At 39.8% G+C, this 21,580-nt stretch overlaps 1 protein-coding gene across 1 annotated transcript; it reads left to right on the forward strand.

Moving 5' to 3' along the window:
- Positions 1 to 15,784: 15,784 nt before the first annotated feature.
- LOC306760162 (uncharacterized protein) lies at positions 15,785 to 21,019 on the forward strand (the record flags this gene model as incomplete). The annotated part of the gene is made up of 5 exons (XM_079245954.1): positions 15,785 to 15,893; positions 16,344 to 16,437; positions 19,778 to 19,836; positions 19,981 to 20,065; positions 20,167 to 21,019. 5 exons carry the CDS (start codon positions 15,785 to 15,787, stop codon positions 21,017 to 21,019), a joined length of 1,200 nt encoding a protein of 399 aa, XP_079102080.1.
- Between the last annotated feature and the right edge of the window lie 561 nt (positions 21,020 to 21,580).

Genomic DNA, 21,580 nt, shown 5'->3' on the forward strand with positions numbered 1-21,580 from the left:
CATCATAGATAAAATCAAATAGTTGGTTCTTGAATTAGCAGAATTTTCAGGATTAGAGGAAATACAGGGGCAAAAGTTGTGATTTTTTCAAATCTAAGGAACCCATTGTCACTCACTGAACGTAGCCTTTAGCAGTGGAGTTCCCTTAATCATTTATCATCTGAACTCAAAGCACCTGACAAGAAATATTAAGATCACTTGTGATTTAAATCAAGGGGTTTGAGAGTCTCCTCATGTATGCTAGGAAAAGGCTTGAATTCAGATTAAAGATTTGTCAGTGGGTAAGGGGGTGATTCTGTTCTTCTCAAACATCGTGACCTATTCACAATACGTGTCTGTTTCTGACTCACACCGGTTGTACATTGAAGGGGAAGTCTTGTGGGTTTGCGCATTTAAAACCAAAACTTTTAAAAACATAGACAACAAAATGGGTATTAAAAGCTTCTTGTGGTTTTCTCTGACATAGACAATATGCACATAAACTGTTATTTCTCTTGCAATATTGTCAGTTAAAAACTATACTTATAGGAAGAAAAAAACAAATAACCACTCGCTTCATGTTGCACTTACGCCCCTCCCCTGCCCCCTCCAATGACCCTGTTTCAGGAGTGTCACTAGTTGTAGCGAGAGGAAATAACAACGTGCTGAAACGGTTTAAGGAATTTGATCTTGTTGTAATGAAGGCTTGTTGGGTACTTTTGATAACAAGTTGAGACCGGTGTTATACAGCACAGAGGATCTTCTGATTTTAAAGCCTTATCACTGTATATGAGTTAAGCAAAGCCAAAGACAAGATTAGTTAAAACCAGACAGTTTTTTTACATGAACCACAACAGTAAGACAAATTTCCACTGTTGCCATGGCAGCTTGAAGATATGTCTGGTTATGTGAGATTTACTGTTTTATTAAGTAATAAATAAAACAGCTTTTGTGCCACTTCATCCACCTCCCATATGTCCTTGGACTATTCTGCTTCCAGTCACTTTTGTCTCTCGCCAGTAGCTCCCACTTCAACCTGCACCAGTTCTCCTCATCTGCTCTGTTCCACACTGTTACATGCCTGCTTTGCTTTCTCTCCACAGCTATTTTTTTTCTGTTAATCTCATTGACTTTTTATTTAGTCACCTTTCCTTGTCCTGAACCCGAGTTAAACCTCTGCACTAGCAGGCTGTTGTTTTCTTCATTTTTCCTTATTTATCTTTTTCTTATTTTATGTATCTTATTATTTTGCACAGATGCTGACAATGCAATCAGGCACAAAAGAGAACTTCTTTTTGCCAGGGGTTCTTCATGTTCATTTGTTCAGTAAGAACTGTTCATTTTCAACAAATATTATCAAATCTTTACAATCCTGTAATGATTCTTTATAGCAGAATTTTAAAGTTTACCAGACTGTGGCAGAAAACTTAATTTGAACCGAGATTCTTCTAGCAAAGTGAAACTAGTACAAATCACCACAAACTGTTTTCTATAGTGTCTTGTGTTCTACGCATTTCTTTTACTTTGCACCCTGTATGCACACACAGTTTCCACACAATTGGTAAAAAAAAAAAAAAAAAAAAAAAGAAGCGTACCTTTCACGACAGGCACAGAGGCTGTCCAGACTCTAGAGGGCATCTCCAAACAATATGCATGCTTTGCTGACAAACCTAAAACATATAAAATAGCAGACTTGAACCATAAGATAGATAGATAGATAGATAGATAGATAGATAGATAGATAGATAGATAGATAGAGCATTGAAGACTAAAATGAATTTATACAAACATGTACTGTATATTTAGTCAACATCTGATGTGCTGCAGCAAACTATTCTTTGCCAAAGACAAAGAGTGTGTGTGGTGTACAGAAAAAGCAAATGTGGCACCGTTGTCTGGCACAGCATCTGTTGCAGAGACATGCTGATTGCAGGTGTTGGGGGAGAAGCTGGTTGATTGTTTCTCATCCAGGAACTGATTTAGTCTTTCAAGCAGAGGCATAGCTCTCTGTTGGAGCAGACCCATCCACCTCATGTTGGGCTTAGGCCTGCTGCATTGGACCAAACCATAATCCTTAAACCAGAAGTTCCCACACAGTACTGCCTGTGCAAACAAGTAGAAAAAGGTAGACGTAAGCCAGCTATTGCAAATCATCCTCATCGGTTAAAGTGTTCTTCAAGGCAGCAGAGTAAATCATGAAAAGGTCACCAATTTCCAACCATTTTCCTTCATCCTTTAGTTATGTGGATTTGTATGCAGTGTTATTTATTCAGTAAGTTTGAGTGTGCTTTCACCTGGGCTGTGTCAGCATGAAGCTGAGAAAGTAGTCTGATAAAATGCAGCGAACTGAGAGCAGCTTCCAACTCTGCCTGTCCGGAATTACACTGCTCCCACAACTCTCTTTGTCTCAGTTCTCTGTCCTAAAAAGTCCAAACACAACAATCTTGTTGTTTAGATTTGGATAACATCTCTTTTAGAGTGCATCTCACAGCACAAATCTAGCATGAATGTTTAATTACTCACAGCTCCCTGTGGCATACATTTTTCATGTGCACCCTAAAAGGGAAGTGAACACCTGACACCAGCTGTGCTGCATTGTTAGGAATAAACCATAAACCCATTGTTCTGACCATTGCATGGAGTTTTGTAGACCACTCTCCTGTCTGTGTCATCCATTTTTCTTTTTCTTGTTGCATCTGATCCATACACACATCCACTTTATCCAGGCCAGACATCAGTGCTGAGTGCCAAACACACTGCTGGTCCCATTCCTCCTCGTCACCTACACCCATAGATGAATATGCATAACTGTACATGTTGCCAACCCAAATGAAATATTGAACACTGGCATTATGCTAATTACTGTCTAAATGAAGGACGTGATATGAGACACTGGCATAATGCATCTCTGCTTTGGAAAGCACTACATTCAAGGGAAGTGCTGTTAATAGTTGAAATGTTCTTTTTTGCTTTCCTTCCCTCACTCTCTCAGATTGCCAAGAATTTTACCCATTGTCAGGATGTGTAACACATGTGGTGGTAGGATCAGAGCCAAGTAGGAGCGCTGAGCAGCTTTTCTTTGGGCTTCCGTCTGTGCTGCATCCTGCAGCTCCACAGTTGCGTCCCTCAGCTGCCTTCCTGACCACTGAGCCTGCAGCAGAGTACAAGTTAAGCAACATGCTTCCACATCTACTGCAGGAGTCAAAGGAATGGGGATGGGAAGAAATGCATGTGATTACAGATATGGTATTTTTTTTATTTTACTTTCAGCATGAGAAAAGTCAAGTTTATATATCTATTTTTTTTAGTTTTTCTAAACAGCTCAGTCCTTTGGAAATCATCCCCGTCTTCAGCGTTCAGGCTATGCTGGATATTTACAACCACAGAAGACCTGCTCCTGCTGACCTGATAAGAGTTTCTGTCTGTGGCTTTGGTGAGACATTGGTGTAAAGCTGAGTCCAGATCAGTAAGAATATCTTCTTCACGCTGCCTCTGCTGCTGCCAGTAAGTGTTCCTCAAACACACTTCCCTCCGCAGTGCCTCTACCTGGAATACAACCAGAAAATCAAACAGTAAGAACACAACTTTTCCCCAGAGTTGCCTGCGTGATTTCACCCTTCAGCAAATTAAAAAGCATTAAACTGCTCGTGTACTCTATCAGTTTCACAAAAGTTATACCTACAACATTACCCACCTGCACATTGTCGGTTTGTTCTGCCATCATAAGCCAGTATGAAGCTGTGACAGGCACGATGATCTTTTTAGCAACATCCAGCCTTGCTCCAACCACCGGGCCCAACAGCCCAGTCACTGGATCTACAGTCTGAGACCCGTAACGGATCGCCACCATTCCTATGAGGTACAGTAGCATCCAGGAGAACCAGATAAGAAACAACCAGTTTTATGAAATTATGCTTTTTGTTTTACTAAGGCTTGTGCTAAAACAGTACCTTTTCCATCTGGATCCTCCATGGTCCCAGCTAATGGCATTGTATTCCCAGAGACAGGATCAGTGTGACAACCAAGCACTGGTACATTAAGACCAGATCCTACAGGATCAGGGTAGTCCATCCCCAGTAAAGCTGGCACACACATGTCTGAACTGGGCAGAGGCATGTCTCCTGATTCAAATGGCACAGAGAAGTGTTAAAAGGTGGGTAATAAGGTGTGATATGTAGAGAGAAAACATTGCATTTTCTAGATGTCCAACACAATTATAGCAACAACAAAATCATATTTTGGGCTCATCTGTTATCATGCTTGTTTATTTCACCTCTATTGGCAGCACTTTGCAATAATGGTACTAGTCATATACTTAAGTAATGCGTAACTATTGATGAACTAATGCTTTTATTAATGAAGACTTTATCATTAATTCCTGTTTAATTAATTATGATCTCAGTGTTGATTCATGTGATTATTTGACCCCTTCATCAACTGATGAACATTAATTCATTGTTCACTGTTAATTCATCAATATGTTGACATATTTGCCAGTTGAGATAGAAATATATCACTTACTTTCCTGCTACTGATTTTTTTCTTTCTTTTTTAATGCAAGACACGCTCAAAGAGGTTCACTTGGGTGAACATAGATATGTAGAAATACTTGTAGTGACTATTAGGGTCTTGAAATCATTGTATTATTGCAGTCTTTTAACAAAGATACAACACTGGTATATATGGAAATGAACAAATACCTGCTTTAGAAACCAAAAAAACATAAAATATAGCCACAATCCATCTTAAATAACAGTCCCGTTATTGTTCCCCCCTTATCTTATCACAGGTTATTTGGTTGCTTGCCATGAGTAAAGGTAATGAGGGGAATTCTCTCAAATTTGACCACATGTAGCATTTGTACATGTAGACTGACACTATATTCTGACCTCTAGTGGTCTTGAGGGATACTGTCTGAACTGTAAAAAAAATAATCATGCAGGTATCAGTGCAACAATATTGCCAAAAGTAATCACTTATCGGCCTCTACATGCATATGAACTTCAGTGATATCCCATTCTTGATCCATAAGGTTTTATATGATGTTGACTCACCCTTTGAAGTTATAAAACCTTTCAGTTTTCTGGGAAAACTTTTCAAAAGGTTTCAGATTAGGTTTGTGGGAATTCCTGACCATTTTTCCAGAGGCACATTTGTGAGGTCAGACACTGATGTTAAATAAGTAAACCTGGTTCGCAGTCTCCACTCTAATTCAACCCAAAGGTGTTCTATCCTGTTTAGGCCAGGACTTGTGCAGGCCAGTCAAGTTCTTCCACATCAAACTCGCTTATCCATGTCTTTTTGTAGGGAAAGAACCATTCCCAAACTGTTCCCATAAAGTAAGAAACATGTAATTGTCCAAAATCTGATTCAGACTTTTTCACTGGAGCGAAGGGGCCAAGCCCAGCTCCATAATCCCCCCCTCCACCAAACTTCACACTTGGCACAGTAAATTCAAACAGGTACTGTTGTCCTGGCAACCGCCTAACCCAGATTTGTCTGTCAGATTGCCTGATGGAGAAGCTTGATTTGTCACCCCAGAGAGCATGTTTCCACTGCTTTAGTGTCCAGTGGTGGCAGGTTTCACACCATGGCATTTGACGCTTTGCATTGCACTGGGTGACGTATGACTCTGATGCAGCAGCTCAGCCATGGAAACCCAACCACAAAGCTGTTTAGGCACTGTTGTGGAACTAATATGACGATTATATAAAGTTTGGAGGTTTATAACAATTGAAAGTCGGCAACCTCTGCGCACTATGCCCCAGTATCCACTGACCCCACTCTGTCCTTTTACATGGCTACCACTTCCTGGCTGAGCTGCTGTTGTTCTCAGTTGCTTTAGCTTTGTTATATTGGTGCTGTTTTTGGAGCGAGGAAATTTCCCAACTGGGCTTGTTGCACAGGTAGCATCCTATCACGGTACCGTGTTGGAATTCACTCAAATCCTGAGAGCATTCAATGTTTGTAGAGACAGTCTGCATGCTCAGGTGCTTGATTTTATACACCCCAATTCAATTATTTAATAATAAATAACTAGCCAATTCTCTCATTGATTGTTGATTTATTTCACATCTTACTATCTAAAACATGTTTCCTTCTGGTGGTTTATTTCAATAACTTTCATCCAGTGTTGCTGTGCTGTGCGTGTTGTGTATCTTTTGTTTATTCCTTGTCCATATCTTAGCTCGTAAACTCATTTTTTTATTCTATGATCAGGTGTAAAACTCTCCTTAACAGGCCATTAGACGCAGCTAGGTAGGTAATAGGACAATGTCTGCCATTTATTTCTATACCCACCAGTGAGCAGATTTATGGCAGCATTATAACAAGAAAAAAATTAAAGGAAAACAAAAAGCATGATGTTTCCTCAGTTTAGATTAACACTTCATCAGCTGACTTAGCTCTGATTCACGCAAAGAATAGAGTGATCGATTTGCAGTAACACTGGGAGGGAGAGGCAGAACCAGAAAAATGAGTCAGTTTGTCATATTGTGGCCATAAAAAAAAAATCTCAAATCCTTTCATCCTCTAACTGGCATTTCCTCACCTAAAGTTCCACCATCCTGCTGGAGTCCCACAGCCCAGTCCAGCAGCACCTCCAGTCTTGTCTGCAGCTGCAGCTGGCAGTGCAGGCTCCTTCCCCAGGCCTGCTCGAGCTCTTTGGTTGCAGCAAGAAGATGATCTTGTCGACCATTTGCATTCTCTCCTCCCGGATGGGGCTGCAGATGTTGCAAAGTTGGATCTGATCCCCACTCTTCATTTAGAGGCTTCAGGATATGCAGCACTTTGAACATTGCTGCCAAGACCTGAAACAAAAGTCATTTCAGGTCAAAGTCTTTTTTTTCCCTTTTTTTCAACAAACATTTACTAAATCCATCACTTTCCATGTATTTTCTAACATGAAATTAGTTTGAGTGAGTGGCCTGTCTGCAGTTGTGAGTAATTTTCTAGTTCAATTGTTTAATCAAAAACTGTGTTAAAGATTAAGAATGTATTTTAATCTTAATTTGACCTAAACATATTAGCAGGGCACCAGAAAAAAAGAAATGTGACACGTCAACTTCATCCTTTGTCTATATTTTCAGGTGTTCCATAACGCAGCAAGCCAATCAAGCACCTTGCTTTCCAGTAGAGTTTGGTATCCTCCTGCACAGGGAACCAGTTGTCCAGCCTTCATGCTGGCCCCTCCCACTTTTACCATAAGTCCACTCAGAGGCTCAAGGAAGGACTCGGCCAGCAGGACTCCACCTACGGGCAGCACGTCTCCTTCACAGACACACAAGCAAATTTATTTGACTGCAGAGTGACTCAGGTGGGTTTGCTGAGCACTAACCATCAGCACTAACCTGTCACTGGATCTAAACTGACCCCAACAGTGAGGACAACATTCCCCGTCCTGGAGTCCAGCATGGGATAACCAATCTGTATGGGTTGCGGAAGGTGTGTTAGCGGGCAGGCATGAAGCCGTCCCAGTGGGTACACCAATCCAGTCTGTGGGTGGATGGTTACTGCAAGAATGGGAACCGGAACCCCCATGTCTGGGTCTGTCATGGGAATACCCAGCTGGAGCCTCTGACCCGGTCTGAGGCCTTTGAGCCGACTGCTGGAAAGTGGCTGGTCTGAGTGGCAGGAGGTTGGGTAAGGAATGAAAGGAATAAGGGGCCTGTCCCACTTTCTGTTGTCACCTAGAATTGAAAAAATTGGGACAGATTAACATTTTATTAACAAGGTCTGTTCCTGGAAATAATAATTATGAAAAATGTAGCACAATCATAAATTTCAATATCTAATATTCTCATGCTGTTATACAGAAACACACTGTCACATTTTACTTCTTCAATGTCTGTCCAGTTGAGAATATTTTATCTTTACTCAGTGCTTTCTAATGTCCCATGCAAGCGTGAAAATTCAGATTTATTAACAAGATTTTCCACAAGTCATAATTAATATTTGTTAAATGATTGGTTTCTTTAAGAAGGAAAGAAAGAAAGCCATTGCAACACACTCCTATCAAATTATGACATACTTTACTCCTGCACTAACTGACTGTAATTATATTAGGATAATATACTTTGTATCTTTGTCCTCACTCAGTCTATAACCTTTTTTTCATTCGAACAGTTTTCAAGTAAATTGGACAAGTCTGCATGTTTCAAGAACTTTTGGCACCTGATAACAAGATAGGAGGCCATAATGTATGAAGTATGACACTTTAATGCCTCTTGTTTTTGGGGGTTTTTTTGTATGTTTTTTTGGGTTTTTTCTTTTTTGTTTGTTTGTTTTTTTTTTGTCTTGTCCAGCATTTAAGCAGGCAAAATGGATTTTCTGGATGCTGTATTCTGCTAGGCAAATTTACTTTGCCAAGGGAAGCATCACAGAAAAAATGCTCCCTCTTGATATTCTGGAATTTTTTATTTTTCTATGTATTTTGCATAATTGTTTGTATTACAAAGTTTGTACTGCTGGACCGGACCGGAGAGGACAGAAGAGGGACAGAAAGAGAATCGAAAAGAAGAGGAAGCAGAAAATGCCTCTTGTAAAGCATCGCCAGGCAAAGCCTCATGTTCTCAACCATGCATGTGCAACCAATCAGTACAGTAAACAGATGCACAGCCGGTACGAGACCCTTGATGATGCAAAACAGTAGTGTAACAAAGAGCTTTGTCCAGCAGTTTGCTGTGCTATTGGTGGCACTGCTAAAGCCTAAAAGGTAAAATGTATTAAAATATTTTTTGATTAATAATTTTATAAGCTCAGTTAAACAAAGAAATGTTAAACAGATAAATAATTCAAATCAAAATTTAATAAAATCTTACTCAGAATCCCTGAACCTTTCATTCTCAATGAATTAAACTGTCCATGTTATTAGTAATCAATGCAAATACATTTTGTTTTTAATGGAACTCTTTAGTTAAATGTTTTTCTTCTCTTTTTAGCGAATTGTTTTTCTGTTCCTAACACACATCTTTCTTGTTACCTGTACAAAGGTCAGTAGTAAACACTAAAGTAGAGCTGGAAGGATCATAAGCCACGTTGCCAGTGATGGGCATAACTCGGCCTGTCTGCGGGTGGAGGAAGTAGTCAGGCGGTACTGCCATGGTGTGACCACTGCTGAGTAGCATATGGCTGTGGGGATTTGGCTTTATGAGGCCTGTGACTGAATCACAGTGGACTGCCCGAGAGACACGCAAAGACCCATCCGGACCTGAAGTGGGGAAGAAATTATTGTTAGAAACTATCCACCCAAAGTGGATCGGGATGATTTCAGTTCAGCTACACAATGTAAGTAGGTGAACCATTTTTTTAAGTTGTTGTTTTTTTATGGAGAAATGTTCTGCTGTGTAAAAACACCAACACTCACTCAACATTGTGCTGCAATTTTATTTAGGCTTTTATTTTCGTTTCTTTCCACTACAGTGCACTTCTTAAGCAGTAGGTGGTGTTGTTTCTGTACGATTCAAGAAGCCATCTCATGTAGGCGGCTTTCAACTCACCAAAGATGTCCTCTTTGGTCAGGACAGTTCCAGTGTCAGGGCAGAGCAACTTTGCCCCTGTACCTTCACCCAATAAACCCCATGCACCCTGACGGCGGCACTCTGTAGACACCAATTCTCCCATTAGACCTACGAGGGATGTTAGCTTCTGGGTGAAACTGCGAACAAGAGTAGACAGATGGAAGTTTCATGGAACTAACTCTTTTAGCTTCTGCTTGACTGCATTATATTGGAAAAACCTGACCGATCTTTACATTTGCTGGTGCAGCTCACAGAAGGGCTGGTTGTTGTAGATCTTGGAGAGGAGTCTGGTGCACTCTCTGAGTTCAGACATAAACACACTGTAGACCCTCTGCTTGGCCTGCTGTTCTCTCCTCAGAACCTGGAGAAAAAAAGTCCCAACTGACCCAGTTGTGCTCTTTGCCTGTGTAATTATGTACTTGTTTGGCTACTTTGAGTTGCAAGAATTTAGGAATTTCTGCTGATAAAAAAAAAATCAGTACTGTGCAAAGGTATTGAGTCACTTCTCATATCTATAAATTTAATTCTGGATTGACAGTTTTCTGGGCTTTCTGAAAGGTTTTTTTTGGAAATACGCTAGTTCACCCATTTTTAGTCTAGTACTTGTCTCTGAACATCATTAGATAAATAGTTTGCATTTACTCAATGTTGACCCATTTGAGTTATTTGAACTTCAGGGGAACTAAAAGAGGTCTAACATATAGGATTAACTAATATTGTTTCAACACATTACAGACAACTTGGCAAAGAACAAAGAAAGTTTGACCTTTGTTTACCAGCAGTCTGGTGAAATGATGCATTGTTTGTTTCCATTCTTTAATTGTATTAAAAAGAAATTCCAAAGGCAATAAAGCTTGGCAGGAATAAAATATTCGTTTCTTCTGAAATCCATTTTTGCACCAACAAGATGATTTGTAAAGACAGCAGAAAACGACACTCTGTTTTTTCATTTTCATATATATTTGCACTAAATTGTTGCACCAATTTTCCATTTTCCTGGGGATTCATTTTAATTTATCATCCTTGGAAAATAAATTAATCTCATCCAGCAAACAGCTTTCATGTTCAGAGCATGAAATATTTCCTTCATTTGTCTTCATTGATTACAATCTTTCTTATTCTTTGTATTTGGTGACATTTATACATTTTACTTCTATGATTTTGCATGATTCAGTGGGATGTAAACCTGCAGCTGACTCTCAAGCTGAGTTCTCAGCTGTGATGCCAAGGACTTTCGTTGGACCACCTCTCTCTCCATCTCCCTCCTCATCCTTCCGTAACCCTCCTCCACCCTCTCCTCAGCTATCATCTGTGGGTGGAGAAGCTGCAGTTTCTCAAGCACTCCCTGATATAGCTCCTTTACCTGGGTACACACAAACACACACTGAGAAGAAAATTATGACAAGAGGGCAGTAACTGGATCTTGTCTAATCCAGCTGTAATGCATCTGACTAACACTCATGAGACATGCACGTTTGTTCCCTCTCCTATTCCAACTTTATTTCAGTTGTCCTCGGGGCTGTAACAGCAACCCGTCTTTGATACAGCATGCAACGATTTCATGGAAGAAGTGGGAAGAAGACAGAGAATGTTGCAAAAGGAGGGGAAAAAACAGGCATTTATTTATTATTCTCAGTCTATTTCTATTGATGCACTTTATCATTGAGACATATATTATTAAAGGTCAACTGATGTAAGAAAACAGAGGGGAAAGATAAGACATGAGCTATTGATCTAAACCAGTGCTTGTAGGAAATATGGATGGGAAATAAGCATGTATTCTTTGAGTCTCCCTCTTATACAATAGCATATAATTTCTGGCTTCAGGCTGAGATGCTAAAAAATAAAATAAAATAAAGCTCAAAGAAGACAATAAAGAGATAAAAGATTTCTGAAAATGTAGGTGCCTTTGCTATAAAGTCAATGTCTGGAAAAAGTTCCTGCATGTGGTCAATATAAGCCCAGTTATCAATTTCTCCTTAGTTTTTGTGCAGATTAGATAATAAGTAAAAAAAAATATCTGGATTGGTACATTTTAATAATGTTCAAAAGGATTTGTTATCTCCAGAAAAAGCAAGGTTTGCTGTTTTTCCCTGCTTTCAGTTTTTTGCTAAGCTGAGAGTCTCAAAGGTCCACATGACAACCTACTTACATAAGACTTGACTAAATTACATGTATTCTTCATGTGAATGAGCTAAGTCTAAGCATATTAAATGAACACCCACCTTTAAAACAAGACGGGCATCGCGTGTGTGTGGCTGTAAGTGAATCTAATAGCCCTTAGCAGCAGGCTCCGTTCCCCATACACCCACAGAAATCCTTGAAGGCTATCTCTACAGACACGACTACAAGCCATCTCTAAGTCCACAAGAGACGAGGAAAATGTTTGACAAAATTTCATTCGTTCTCTTGAGACCCAGGCTGTTTTTTTCATGAACTAAAACTACTCAACAACCAGAAGCAGATATCTTGACTTACAAAGTGTAACTAATTCATATTAGATTATATTAATAGGTTATGAATGTTAAACTTGCATTTCATTTAGATTTTTTTATGTGTGTGTTTCCCACTGCTCAATTATATTGATACATTGAACTGGTAGATAAGGTTTCTGCTTTAGGCAGCAGTTTATATTACTATTCCCAAGCTATTAAATGATTAACTATTACATTACATTACATTCTAATATAATAGTTGATAATGTAACAAACTATTCTATTTTATCATCCACAAACAATCTTGTGGACATGTATATCATACAGCAATACATCAGAAGGTTCCTAAAAAGAGAACACCTTTTCACCAGTTCTTTTTAAAAGGAAATGACATGCAGCAAAGTGTTTTTTGAGGATATGCAAAAGTCCTTTCACATGCTATATGTTTAATTTGCATATAAACAAAGAGCTGCACACCTCAGTGGTGAGCTTCCCGAGTCTTGTAGTAACAGACAGGCTTTGTCTGAGTAGGAGACTGTAAAAGGTGTTGCTGCTAAATGCCTCCAGATCCACCTGATGTTCATAATCCCAAAACTCCTCCAAAGCATCTGTGCAAACTGATTAAGATGATAAAACACAAAGAGACAGAGGAAGATCACATGAATATAAAAATGTATTTGAAATCCACCCCCTTTCTCTGCAGAAGAACTTGGAGGAGCAGGTACAAAGCGCTCAAAGGGGGGAGATCATTTTGAAAGAAAAAATGCCCACCCTGCATGTTTTGATGCAAGTGGTCTAATATTATGATTCCATGTGTGCTTCTCTTGATGAAATGACGTCTGAAGCTGAACAAAAACAATCCCAAGAAATTGCCCTTCTACGTCACCCTTGGACTGTTTGATCTAACTGCACGTGATGTCAGCTTTTTTACATGAACCTTTTCAAGGTAATTGGTTGGGTGAGAGTACCACCCTAAGGTCACTGGCAGTGTTATGCAATAGGCCTCAAGGGTCTTTAAAAGTTTCCATGTGCTTGTATAGTATGTGTTATGGATGAATGCTGTAACTGCATTAGTGCATATCATGTTTGAATAAAAGTTATGCAATACGTTGGCCTTAAGCCCTTTGGTAAATGAGCAGAGTATTTATGTGTGGGGTCCACATTTACAACTAGAAATGTCCACCTGGCTGAATGGAGTCTTGCGTCATTCTAGCTTGTTGTTTTCGGTGAGTCTTCCTCAGTGAGATCACCCTTGAACCTTTTGATGAGTAGTCATCCATCTGATAGGCCAACTGCAACAAGCGATACTGTGCTTTGATGGGCTTCTTCTCAGGCCATCCATATTCACGGAACATGATCTACATGTGTAAAAAGTGGGTTTTTTTTATTTAAAACATGACTCTAACATGATGTACCAGAATGTATGAACTAACCAGCACTGTAACACATAAACAGAGGACAACCACAGCGCCAAACACCAGTCCTCCAGTCACCAGCCAGTCTGGCTGAAGAAACAGATCCCTTCTCCTGTTAATTCCCATCCTGGTCACATGACGAGGGATGGTAGGGAAGAAGGGGCCAGGCTCATAACACTGACCGCCTGCTGGCGTCACTCGTACATACTAAGGAGAATTAAACAAAGTAATTGGTGACAGATTTCCTTAGATGCATCACATACAAAGTTAGAGATCAACGTGGGAGATAATTAAAGATATTTTAATCTTTCAATAGTTAAAACTATGCTTTTTTGGTTATGTTAAAATCTAATGATTACATTAGGATATGGCAAGAAAAGCATGAAGAAAAACCGGTTCAGTATATATGTAAATGTTTACATCAGTATGTATTTAACAGCATAAAACTGTTTAATTCATTCCAGTTCAAGGTACATTTTCCACTGTTTCACAATTCAGATGTTTTAGTAAAGCATTTGTTTTTAAATGTTGTTGAGTTTTGTTGAATTTTTATCTGTATTTTTATTATTATTATTTAATTTGAGTGTTTTTCATTACCATACATTTGTCTTAATCTTTCCACAGTGAATTTTTTTGCTTTTTATTTTGACTGACATCAGAAGATTGTGGTCCTCTGGTAGTTTAATGGCCTTGTGGCTTATGCCTTAAAAACAGCAGCACCAACAATGTACACATCAAGAAACTTGCTGTAATCTGCTTATATTGTGTAAATGCAGAATGTGTAAAAATTTGTGTTATTTTTGCAGAAAATAAAATATTATTTGAAAAAGCAAGGAACATTAGTGGAAGAAGATATTGTAGCGGCATATAGTATATTTTATTGTAGTATAATAAACAAAAGCTAAGTTGTATTCAGCAGGTGACTACATTTATGAGTTATTTGACCCAACAGAAAAAATTATGAGCTAATGATAAGTTAATGATGAGTTATCAGTCTCATATTCTCTAAAAGTCAAACGTAAAAGAGGGAACTTTTTGGTGTCCTGTGCTATGTTTAAATGCGACTGGACTCAACTTTATTTTTGTAATACAATTGCGCCTTTAAATAATAACTGTACCTTTATTGCTCATATAATTTGCAATCTAGTTACCAGGTGTTTGTGCTGACGACTGCTCAGTGTGAATACGTAGACTCCGGGCTGGCTGAAAACCACTGAAAAGAAGGCTGGAGGGGTCCAAGACAGTGTCATCGTTTCTTTTAGCAGTCTGAATGAACCCCAGTCAAAGTCACTGTTTGTGTTGTACAAGTTGTAACTGGAAGACATGAAGACTTAAGCCAACTGAGCACAATAAATCAAAGCAAAGATTCAGAGCAGAATGATATCACAAGGGGAGTATCTGACTTACCTGTCATACTGTGGGTAATGAAGTGTGTTGACAGTGAAGAGTAAAATATCACCCAGATGGAGACATGTGGTTGGGTTCAAGACTCCAGACAAACTTGACTCCCCCATGTCGCTCTCATCTCCTCTCCACTTCCTGGAGTTAATTTCTCTTACCCCATAATTGGAATTTTCAATAGTGGTGACCTCTTGAAAGAAGTATTGATCCCCCTCTGAAAATCAGCAATGCAGCATCTTTACAATGAACCTTTGTCCTGCAGTCATTTAGCTTCAATGTGCTCATTATTTTTATGCATTCATTATTATTTTTGCTTCAAAATATGGACTTTTGGACAAACCTGCAGAACTCTCAAAGTCCCACTGTCTGGTTTCAGGAAACAATAGCTGAATCTGTTTTGGAAGGCCGCTGAGGACACCGAAGAATCCTGCCTCTGCAATCAGACAGCAAGAGGTTAAACAGGTGGAAACACAACAACAAGGGTTTAGAGGTGCTGAGCAGAAAGCCCATTGTGTGTTTGCCTGTAATTGTGTACAAGTGTGTCCCCACCTGTTGTTTGAACAATGTAAACAGGCCATGAAGAGTTGAGATGGCTGCTGCACAGCAGATTCCCCCGGGAGTCCCACTGTTTGAAAAGCGTCTCCAGCACGATGCCTGAAATGCTCGACACCTGCAGACAAACAATAACCCTGTTTGCTGTTAATAGGTCAGCAGAGCACAGGAGGCACTTATGGAGCTTGTACTGCTGGAGACATAGAGGAATCCACAGGATTGTTTCTTAAACTAGTCATTATGTTTGTTCTATGATGCTTTCTTTGGAAACCTGTTGTGGAAATGGCATCACAACTGCAGAAAAACACTCACGGGTTGCATTTTGCTTTTCATGTCAAGGATCAAATACTGAAGATTGTGAACTTTTTAAACTCTCTCCCATGGTTCACCTGACTGCCATAGCTCCACACCAGTTCCAAGTTTCCATCCGAATGACACTGGAGCTCCAGTTCACTAGTTAGCTTTTTCCTGCATAGGCCGCCACATGCAGCTCTGCCAGCAGGCTCTCTGCAGATACACAGACCCAGCTCGCCATCATAACCCCGGTAGTCCTCCTCAGCTTGACACACCTGCAGGAAAGCAAATGATGCAAGGTTAGTCAGCTAAAAACTCTTGACTCATGCAATGCAATAAAAGAGTGAAATCATCGCTTACCAAAAGTCGCAGGAAGCCTTTATGGTTAAATATTAAATGAGCTTAAGACTGTACCAGATAAAAAAAAAAAAAAAAAATGTGTCAGCGACATGGAGTAAAGGGCAAAGACTCCTAGGTTGTATTCATAACCCCGGGATGATTGACAGAAAGTGTGTTTATTCAGTATGTTCTGTAAACAGATCTCGGTCGTCTCACATATCTTCATGATGAGCTTCCTGTCTCGGGTCCTTTTTGTGGAAGATAGACTAATTACCTCTGCCCTACTTCCAGTGACAGCATCGTAGTGTGATAGGGTTGCACAAGGCCTAACCTCCTGTCTGCAGTGAAGCGACCACTGATATCTGTCAAGGCAGTCTCCATATTGTGTACGTGATTTCCCGTCTCTGCAGACACCAAACAGCTGCTGGACACACAGATCTCCATTGCTGGTGGGTTGATAGCCGATGGTACACTGGCATTGCCCATCACTGGTCTGCAGAAAAGGTGATGGAGTGCATATGATGCTGTGTTCAGTTTCCCAAAGTGGTCAATGATTTATTTTAGGTCAAAGCAAGATATACAATATAGTGAACCTTACAAGACATTTGCTCTTCATTCATTTGTTTTTTTCTTAATTTAATTTATTCAAAATTATTTCTCAAACATTCATGCAATCGCCAGAGAGGAAATCTCATTCGCTTTTATTCTGAGCTGATGAAAGCAGACTTCAACACCAATTCTGTTGCACCAGGTTGAGAAACTAGACCCCGCGGTGAAGTAACTTGATCCAGTGCTCTTCAGCTGGAAGCTACAGATTGTTTGGTTTAAGTTTTCTGTGAGACAGAGAGGAAGCTACTCCTGTGACTATAATAAAGCCCACACTGCATCCCAGAACTTCATTGTGGTACACAAAGAAACCATAAACTTTTGTATAAAAGAGTTCTTCTTTACATTGATGAAACAATTGGTATATTCCGAGGACAATAAAGTAAATGGGTAACAATGCTTTACTGTCTACTGTTTCAGATAAACTTTCTCAAGGTGGATACTAAAGAGCAAACGTGAACAAGACCTGAAAACTCTGCCCTTCTCCCAGACAGGTGCACGTGTCCTGGCCAGATAAAGGCTGCTGAGCCAGAGGACCACAGGGCAGTGGGGCATACAGCCCTGGTCGAGGGCAGTAGTGGTGAGGTGGACACTTCAGACAGCTTTCTGTAGACTCAGCCCTATCCATTGGCCCAAAAGTCCCCTTAGCACAGGGGACTGGACTTAGGCTGCCCGGCGGACAATAGAAACCTAAGATGTGCAAAATATCCTACCATGAAATACCAACCTTTTCTTGTTTTTCTCATTATTTTTATTGCTGCTTCTCACATCTAAAGGATAATATTTCAGAAAACTTAACATGCAGGGAGTAGAGCCTACCTGGCAGGCAGGGTGGTCTCTCCTTGTTATGATGGCTGAAGTTGTTGTATTGTGCCAACGTTTCCAACAAGGGACCAAATAACCAGAGATACTTAAACCACATGCGTGACATATCTATGCTATTGTTAATAAGCTCACTTACTGGAGAGAAAGGCTAAACAGCATTCAAAGTCTTAATCCATGATCCCCGTTTTGCCAAAGCCAAGAATGAAGATTTGATTAGCATATTCTCTTAAAAAAAATATTCCTCTCTTGTTCTGCAAATATCACCTGCACAGCCTGTTAACAGACAGTTTGGCTATGACACAGGCCAGTTAGCCGGCGTAACTTTCATTAGGTCTCTGAATGATTTATAAGGCCTGTAAGGTTAGGTGACAGTGACAGTGAAGTGACCGCTTGCTGGAAAGCAGGAGGGAGGAAAAAAAAAGAGCTGCCAGCCGTAACATGATCACCTTACTCCCTTTTGTTCTTCTCAATCCGCCCATGATACTGATTAACGATTTCCCTCTCAGTGTACATCAACACAGCTTTGCTTTAAGGGGCAACGCATGTGTCAGAGCAGCTGCTCAAATCGTTTCTAAATTCACATATGAAGCTTATACATACCGTGTGCTCAGATACAGTGGCTGCTGCTATTTCCACTCAACCAAAAAAATCGCCATCTACATTACTCTTTATCATATAGAGATATACAAAAGGCTGGACACTAACTAAGCAGCAAGCAGCACATTGCACTGAATATTATAAATCTGTTTTTGTTGCTATTCACCTTTAAAAATAAGTGCTCTTTATAATGGTTCGCAGTTTGGATCTAAACTCATTAGATATCTTAAAATAATCCAAATATGAATATATACATACATATATTTGCTGTAAAGATGGTTTGCTCTTTTAATAATTGGTCTACATTTTTAATAAGCAGTTGCCTTTTACTCTGATGTGCATACCTGTGCAGTAGCCACTAACCCATCACCATTTTTTCCACATTAAAAGTAATTTAAAGCATGAGTTACGTGTGATCACATCTGGTATGTTACTACATGCCAACTGTTCAACAACCGACTTATCAGCGCAGAAAACAGTCAACAGTGCTGTTTTCATGTTCACTCACCAAGGTCTCACTCCACTCTGTTGTTGTAGTGAAATAAGTGTTGGACTTTGGAAAACTACAATAGCCTACATAGAGTCTTTCATCGTGGTAGCCATGGACTTTGATCGCCCATTGACGACTTATAACTTATCTAACTGAGTAGGAGTCAACTTTCACCTACATGTTCATGTTAGTTGTGGCAAAAACCTTCATACTGCATTTCACAAAGATAATTGACTGTGAGCGCAACATCAAATGCAGGAAATGTGAAAATCTTTTATCGCCAGCAAAACTATTGGTAAATATTGCATACGCACAGAAGCGCCTTGGAAGTCGATGCACATTTGTACCTTGTTTTGTTAAATATAAGTGCAAACTAAGCTTAGTGTGATCAGCAGTGTTTACTTGGGTTGTTTTGAGCTACTCTGTTCTGAACCAGATCAAACATTCATGTGCAAACAGGCAAATGATACAAACGATGGTTGTCAACCATCCAAAATGAAAATCAGAGCAGTGTGGCTTGATCCAAAAACTTGCTAATCTGGATTCTTCTACAGTTTTGAATATTTTGATTTTTAAAAGAGATATAAACTATCCTCTACATTAAATATGTCAAGCCTAACATAAGAAAAAAAACTGCTTTACATAAACAGCTGAAAATCCTGCCAAATTTCTTATCTGACCTTATGCATACAAACTTGAACCTTATGAACTTTACTGGACCTGCCATTAAACTTTTGCCTGATTTCCATCTTTTCATTAGCATGATGAAGACAAACGGATTGTTGATTTCACGTCTGATGTTAATCATCATTACAATAAAATCATACTGATCTTGTTTTGTCGTATGACCAAAAGAAAAACTTTCGGACTGTAAAAGTGTTACATCCTTATCAACATGACATGATTTCCTTCACTCATTCTCTTAAATGAAGTTTTATGAGGGCTTCACTATGGTATTGTCATGACCTCATTCAGTGTGTGCACTAGTGTGTGTGCGTGTGTGCAGTTCTGTGTGTTAGTGTATGTTATGTTCTGTCATCAATGTGACCTTCCACCTGTTGCCTATTGACACAGGCAGAGTTTGGGCAGCCGAACTGATAACAAGGACCTTTATAAGTCGGTTAGGCTAAGAAGCTGCTCCACAGACCCCTGATTATCAGGTAAAAGCCTACAACTCTTCACATGCTCCTCTTCTTGTTCTAAGAGGGGAAATGTGTGTAAAAGGAGTTATGATTGCTTTTTTTTTTTTTTTTTTACTAATTTTTCAATCATTTTCTTTTTCTTGTATGAAATTCTGACCCGTTTCTCTCATTTGTCCCTCCACAGAAAGATAAACATGCTTCTAAAAGTTGTGATCTTCGCCATCTCACTCTCAGCAACTTTAGGTATTTATCATTCCTCAGATGTTAATTTCTATTTATTTTATTTTATTTTATTTATTTATTTATTTTTTTTATTTATTTTTTTTTATTTTATTTTATTTTACTATCTTTGTATTTTTTTCTCATGTATGTTTTCTTGGTCTGTAGCATACCCACTACATAGGGAAGCAGCCTGGGCTCATGGAAAAGTCAACCAAGTTCATGACAAGACAGACCTCACTAAAGATGCGGCGTAAGTGACTAAACTAAACCAAAGGCTGCTAATTTGAAGCTAAAGTAAAGCACAAATAGTAGAATATGTTTATCATGAAGGGTTTTCCTTTCTTTTGACAGTCAGCTCTACAAGAACTTTATAGACAGCGGCAGTCTTTACAAACAAGATGGAGCAAACATCAGAAATCCTGTGGTGGAGGAGATGCAACACAAACTCGCCATGGAGTCGGAGCGTCTGCGTGTCCGTCTGCGCCAAGAGCTGGCTGAGCTGCGAGAGAGGTTGTCCCCATCTCCAGCCCATCTCAGTGCCACCCTGGCCAGTATGAGGGAGCGTTTGACTCCCCTCACCCAGCAGCTCCAGAGCTCCCTAAGCAGCAACACCCAAGAGCTGTGCAGCCAGCTGAGTCTCTATCTGGAGGGCCTGAAGGCAGCAGAGGCTCAGGCTGAGGCCAGTCCGCCTCTTTATCAGGAAGCCTTCCACTGGATCAGCCAAAGCCTGGAGCACAGCAGCCTCCAGTTAGCCAACATGATCAATGACTTCCATACCACAGCCAGCGGTGAGATTGAGCATTTAAAACAGAAGAGTGATACTGAAGGAGAAGATGCTCACTCAAAGGTCTGGGAAGACATGAGCTCCAGGTTGGGGCAAGAAGTGAGCTCACTAAGGGAGGAGGCGCAGAACAGAGTGGGGGCTATCAAAGCAGAGCTCGCAGCTCTGCTGGAATCTGCACAGCCTCACGGAGCAGAAGCGACTGTCAGCGTGGAGCGATTCTGTCAAAGCACAGCCTTGCAGAGCCAAGCACTTCAGGCCCGGATGGAGAGAGTGTTTATGGTGGTGGAGGAGGACATTAACGGAGCTTTCAGCCTGCCTCCAGACTCGTCTTTGTCTTTACAGAAAGGTGACTCTTTGCAAGAGGACTTTTCAGTTAAACTCTCTGCTCTGATCCAGGACATTCTGCACTCTATGCAGTGACAAAAAAATGCACTTAATGATTAGAAATGAACTGTCAGATCACATTTAAGTGACTCATTTGACCTGTGTACTTATCCATTCATGTCTCCTTTTTTGTTTGCTGTTGTACCATCACAGCAGGCCAATTGTAAATATTCATGAGTGTATAGTTTAGATTTCTTTTTTCATTCAGAATGTCAAAAGATGAGTAGTTGTCAGTGTCAGTTTTATTTTCCTTGTAAATACATGCTGCCTGTGGACAGTAAAGGTTTTTGATATTAGTTTAAAGTACTTTTTTTGGGGGAACTGTTGTATGTAATATCAGATTGTCAAAGGAAGAAAAGCGATCTGATTTTCATTTTCCTTCATCTTTATTAAAGACGGACACTCCATACTTGCCTTGAAGTTGCCCAAAGGTTTTTCGAACAGTTGAAACTCTGTACAAAATGTGTTTCTAAATTTTTATAGAAAAAAACATGCAGGAGGCAGAAAATATTTAATTACTTCATTTCATTTCAACAGCTTACAAAATCAATGTTTGTTTGTCACAGTTCAGGTTTCTTGCTCCTTCATAACTGATAA

The sequence above is a fragment of the Telmatherina bonti genome, assembly GCF_933228915.1.
Source record: "Telmatherina bonti genome assembly, chromosome: 9".
Taxonomy (NCBI): domain Eukaryota; kingdom Metazoa; phylum Chordata; class Actinopteri; order Atheriniformes; family Telmatherinidae; genus Telmatherina; species Telmatherina bonti.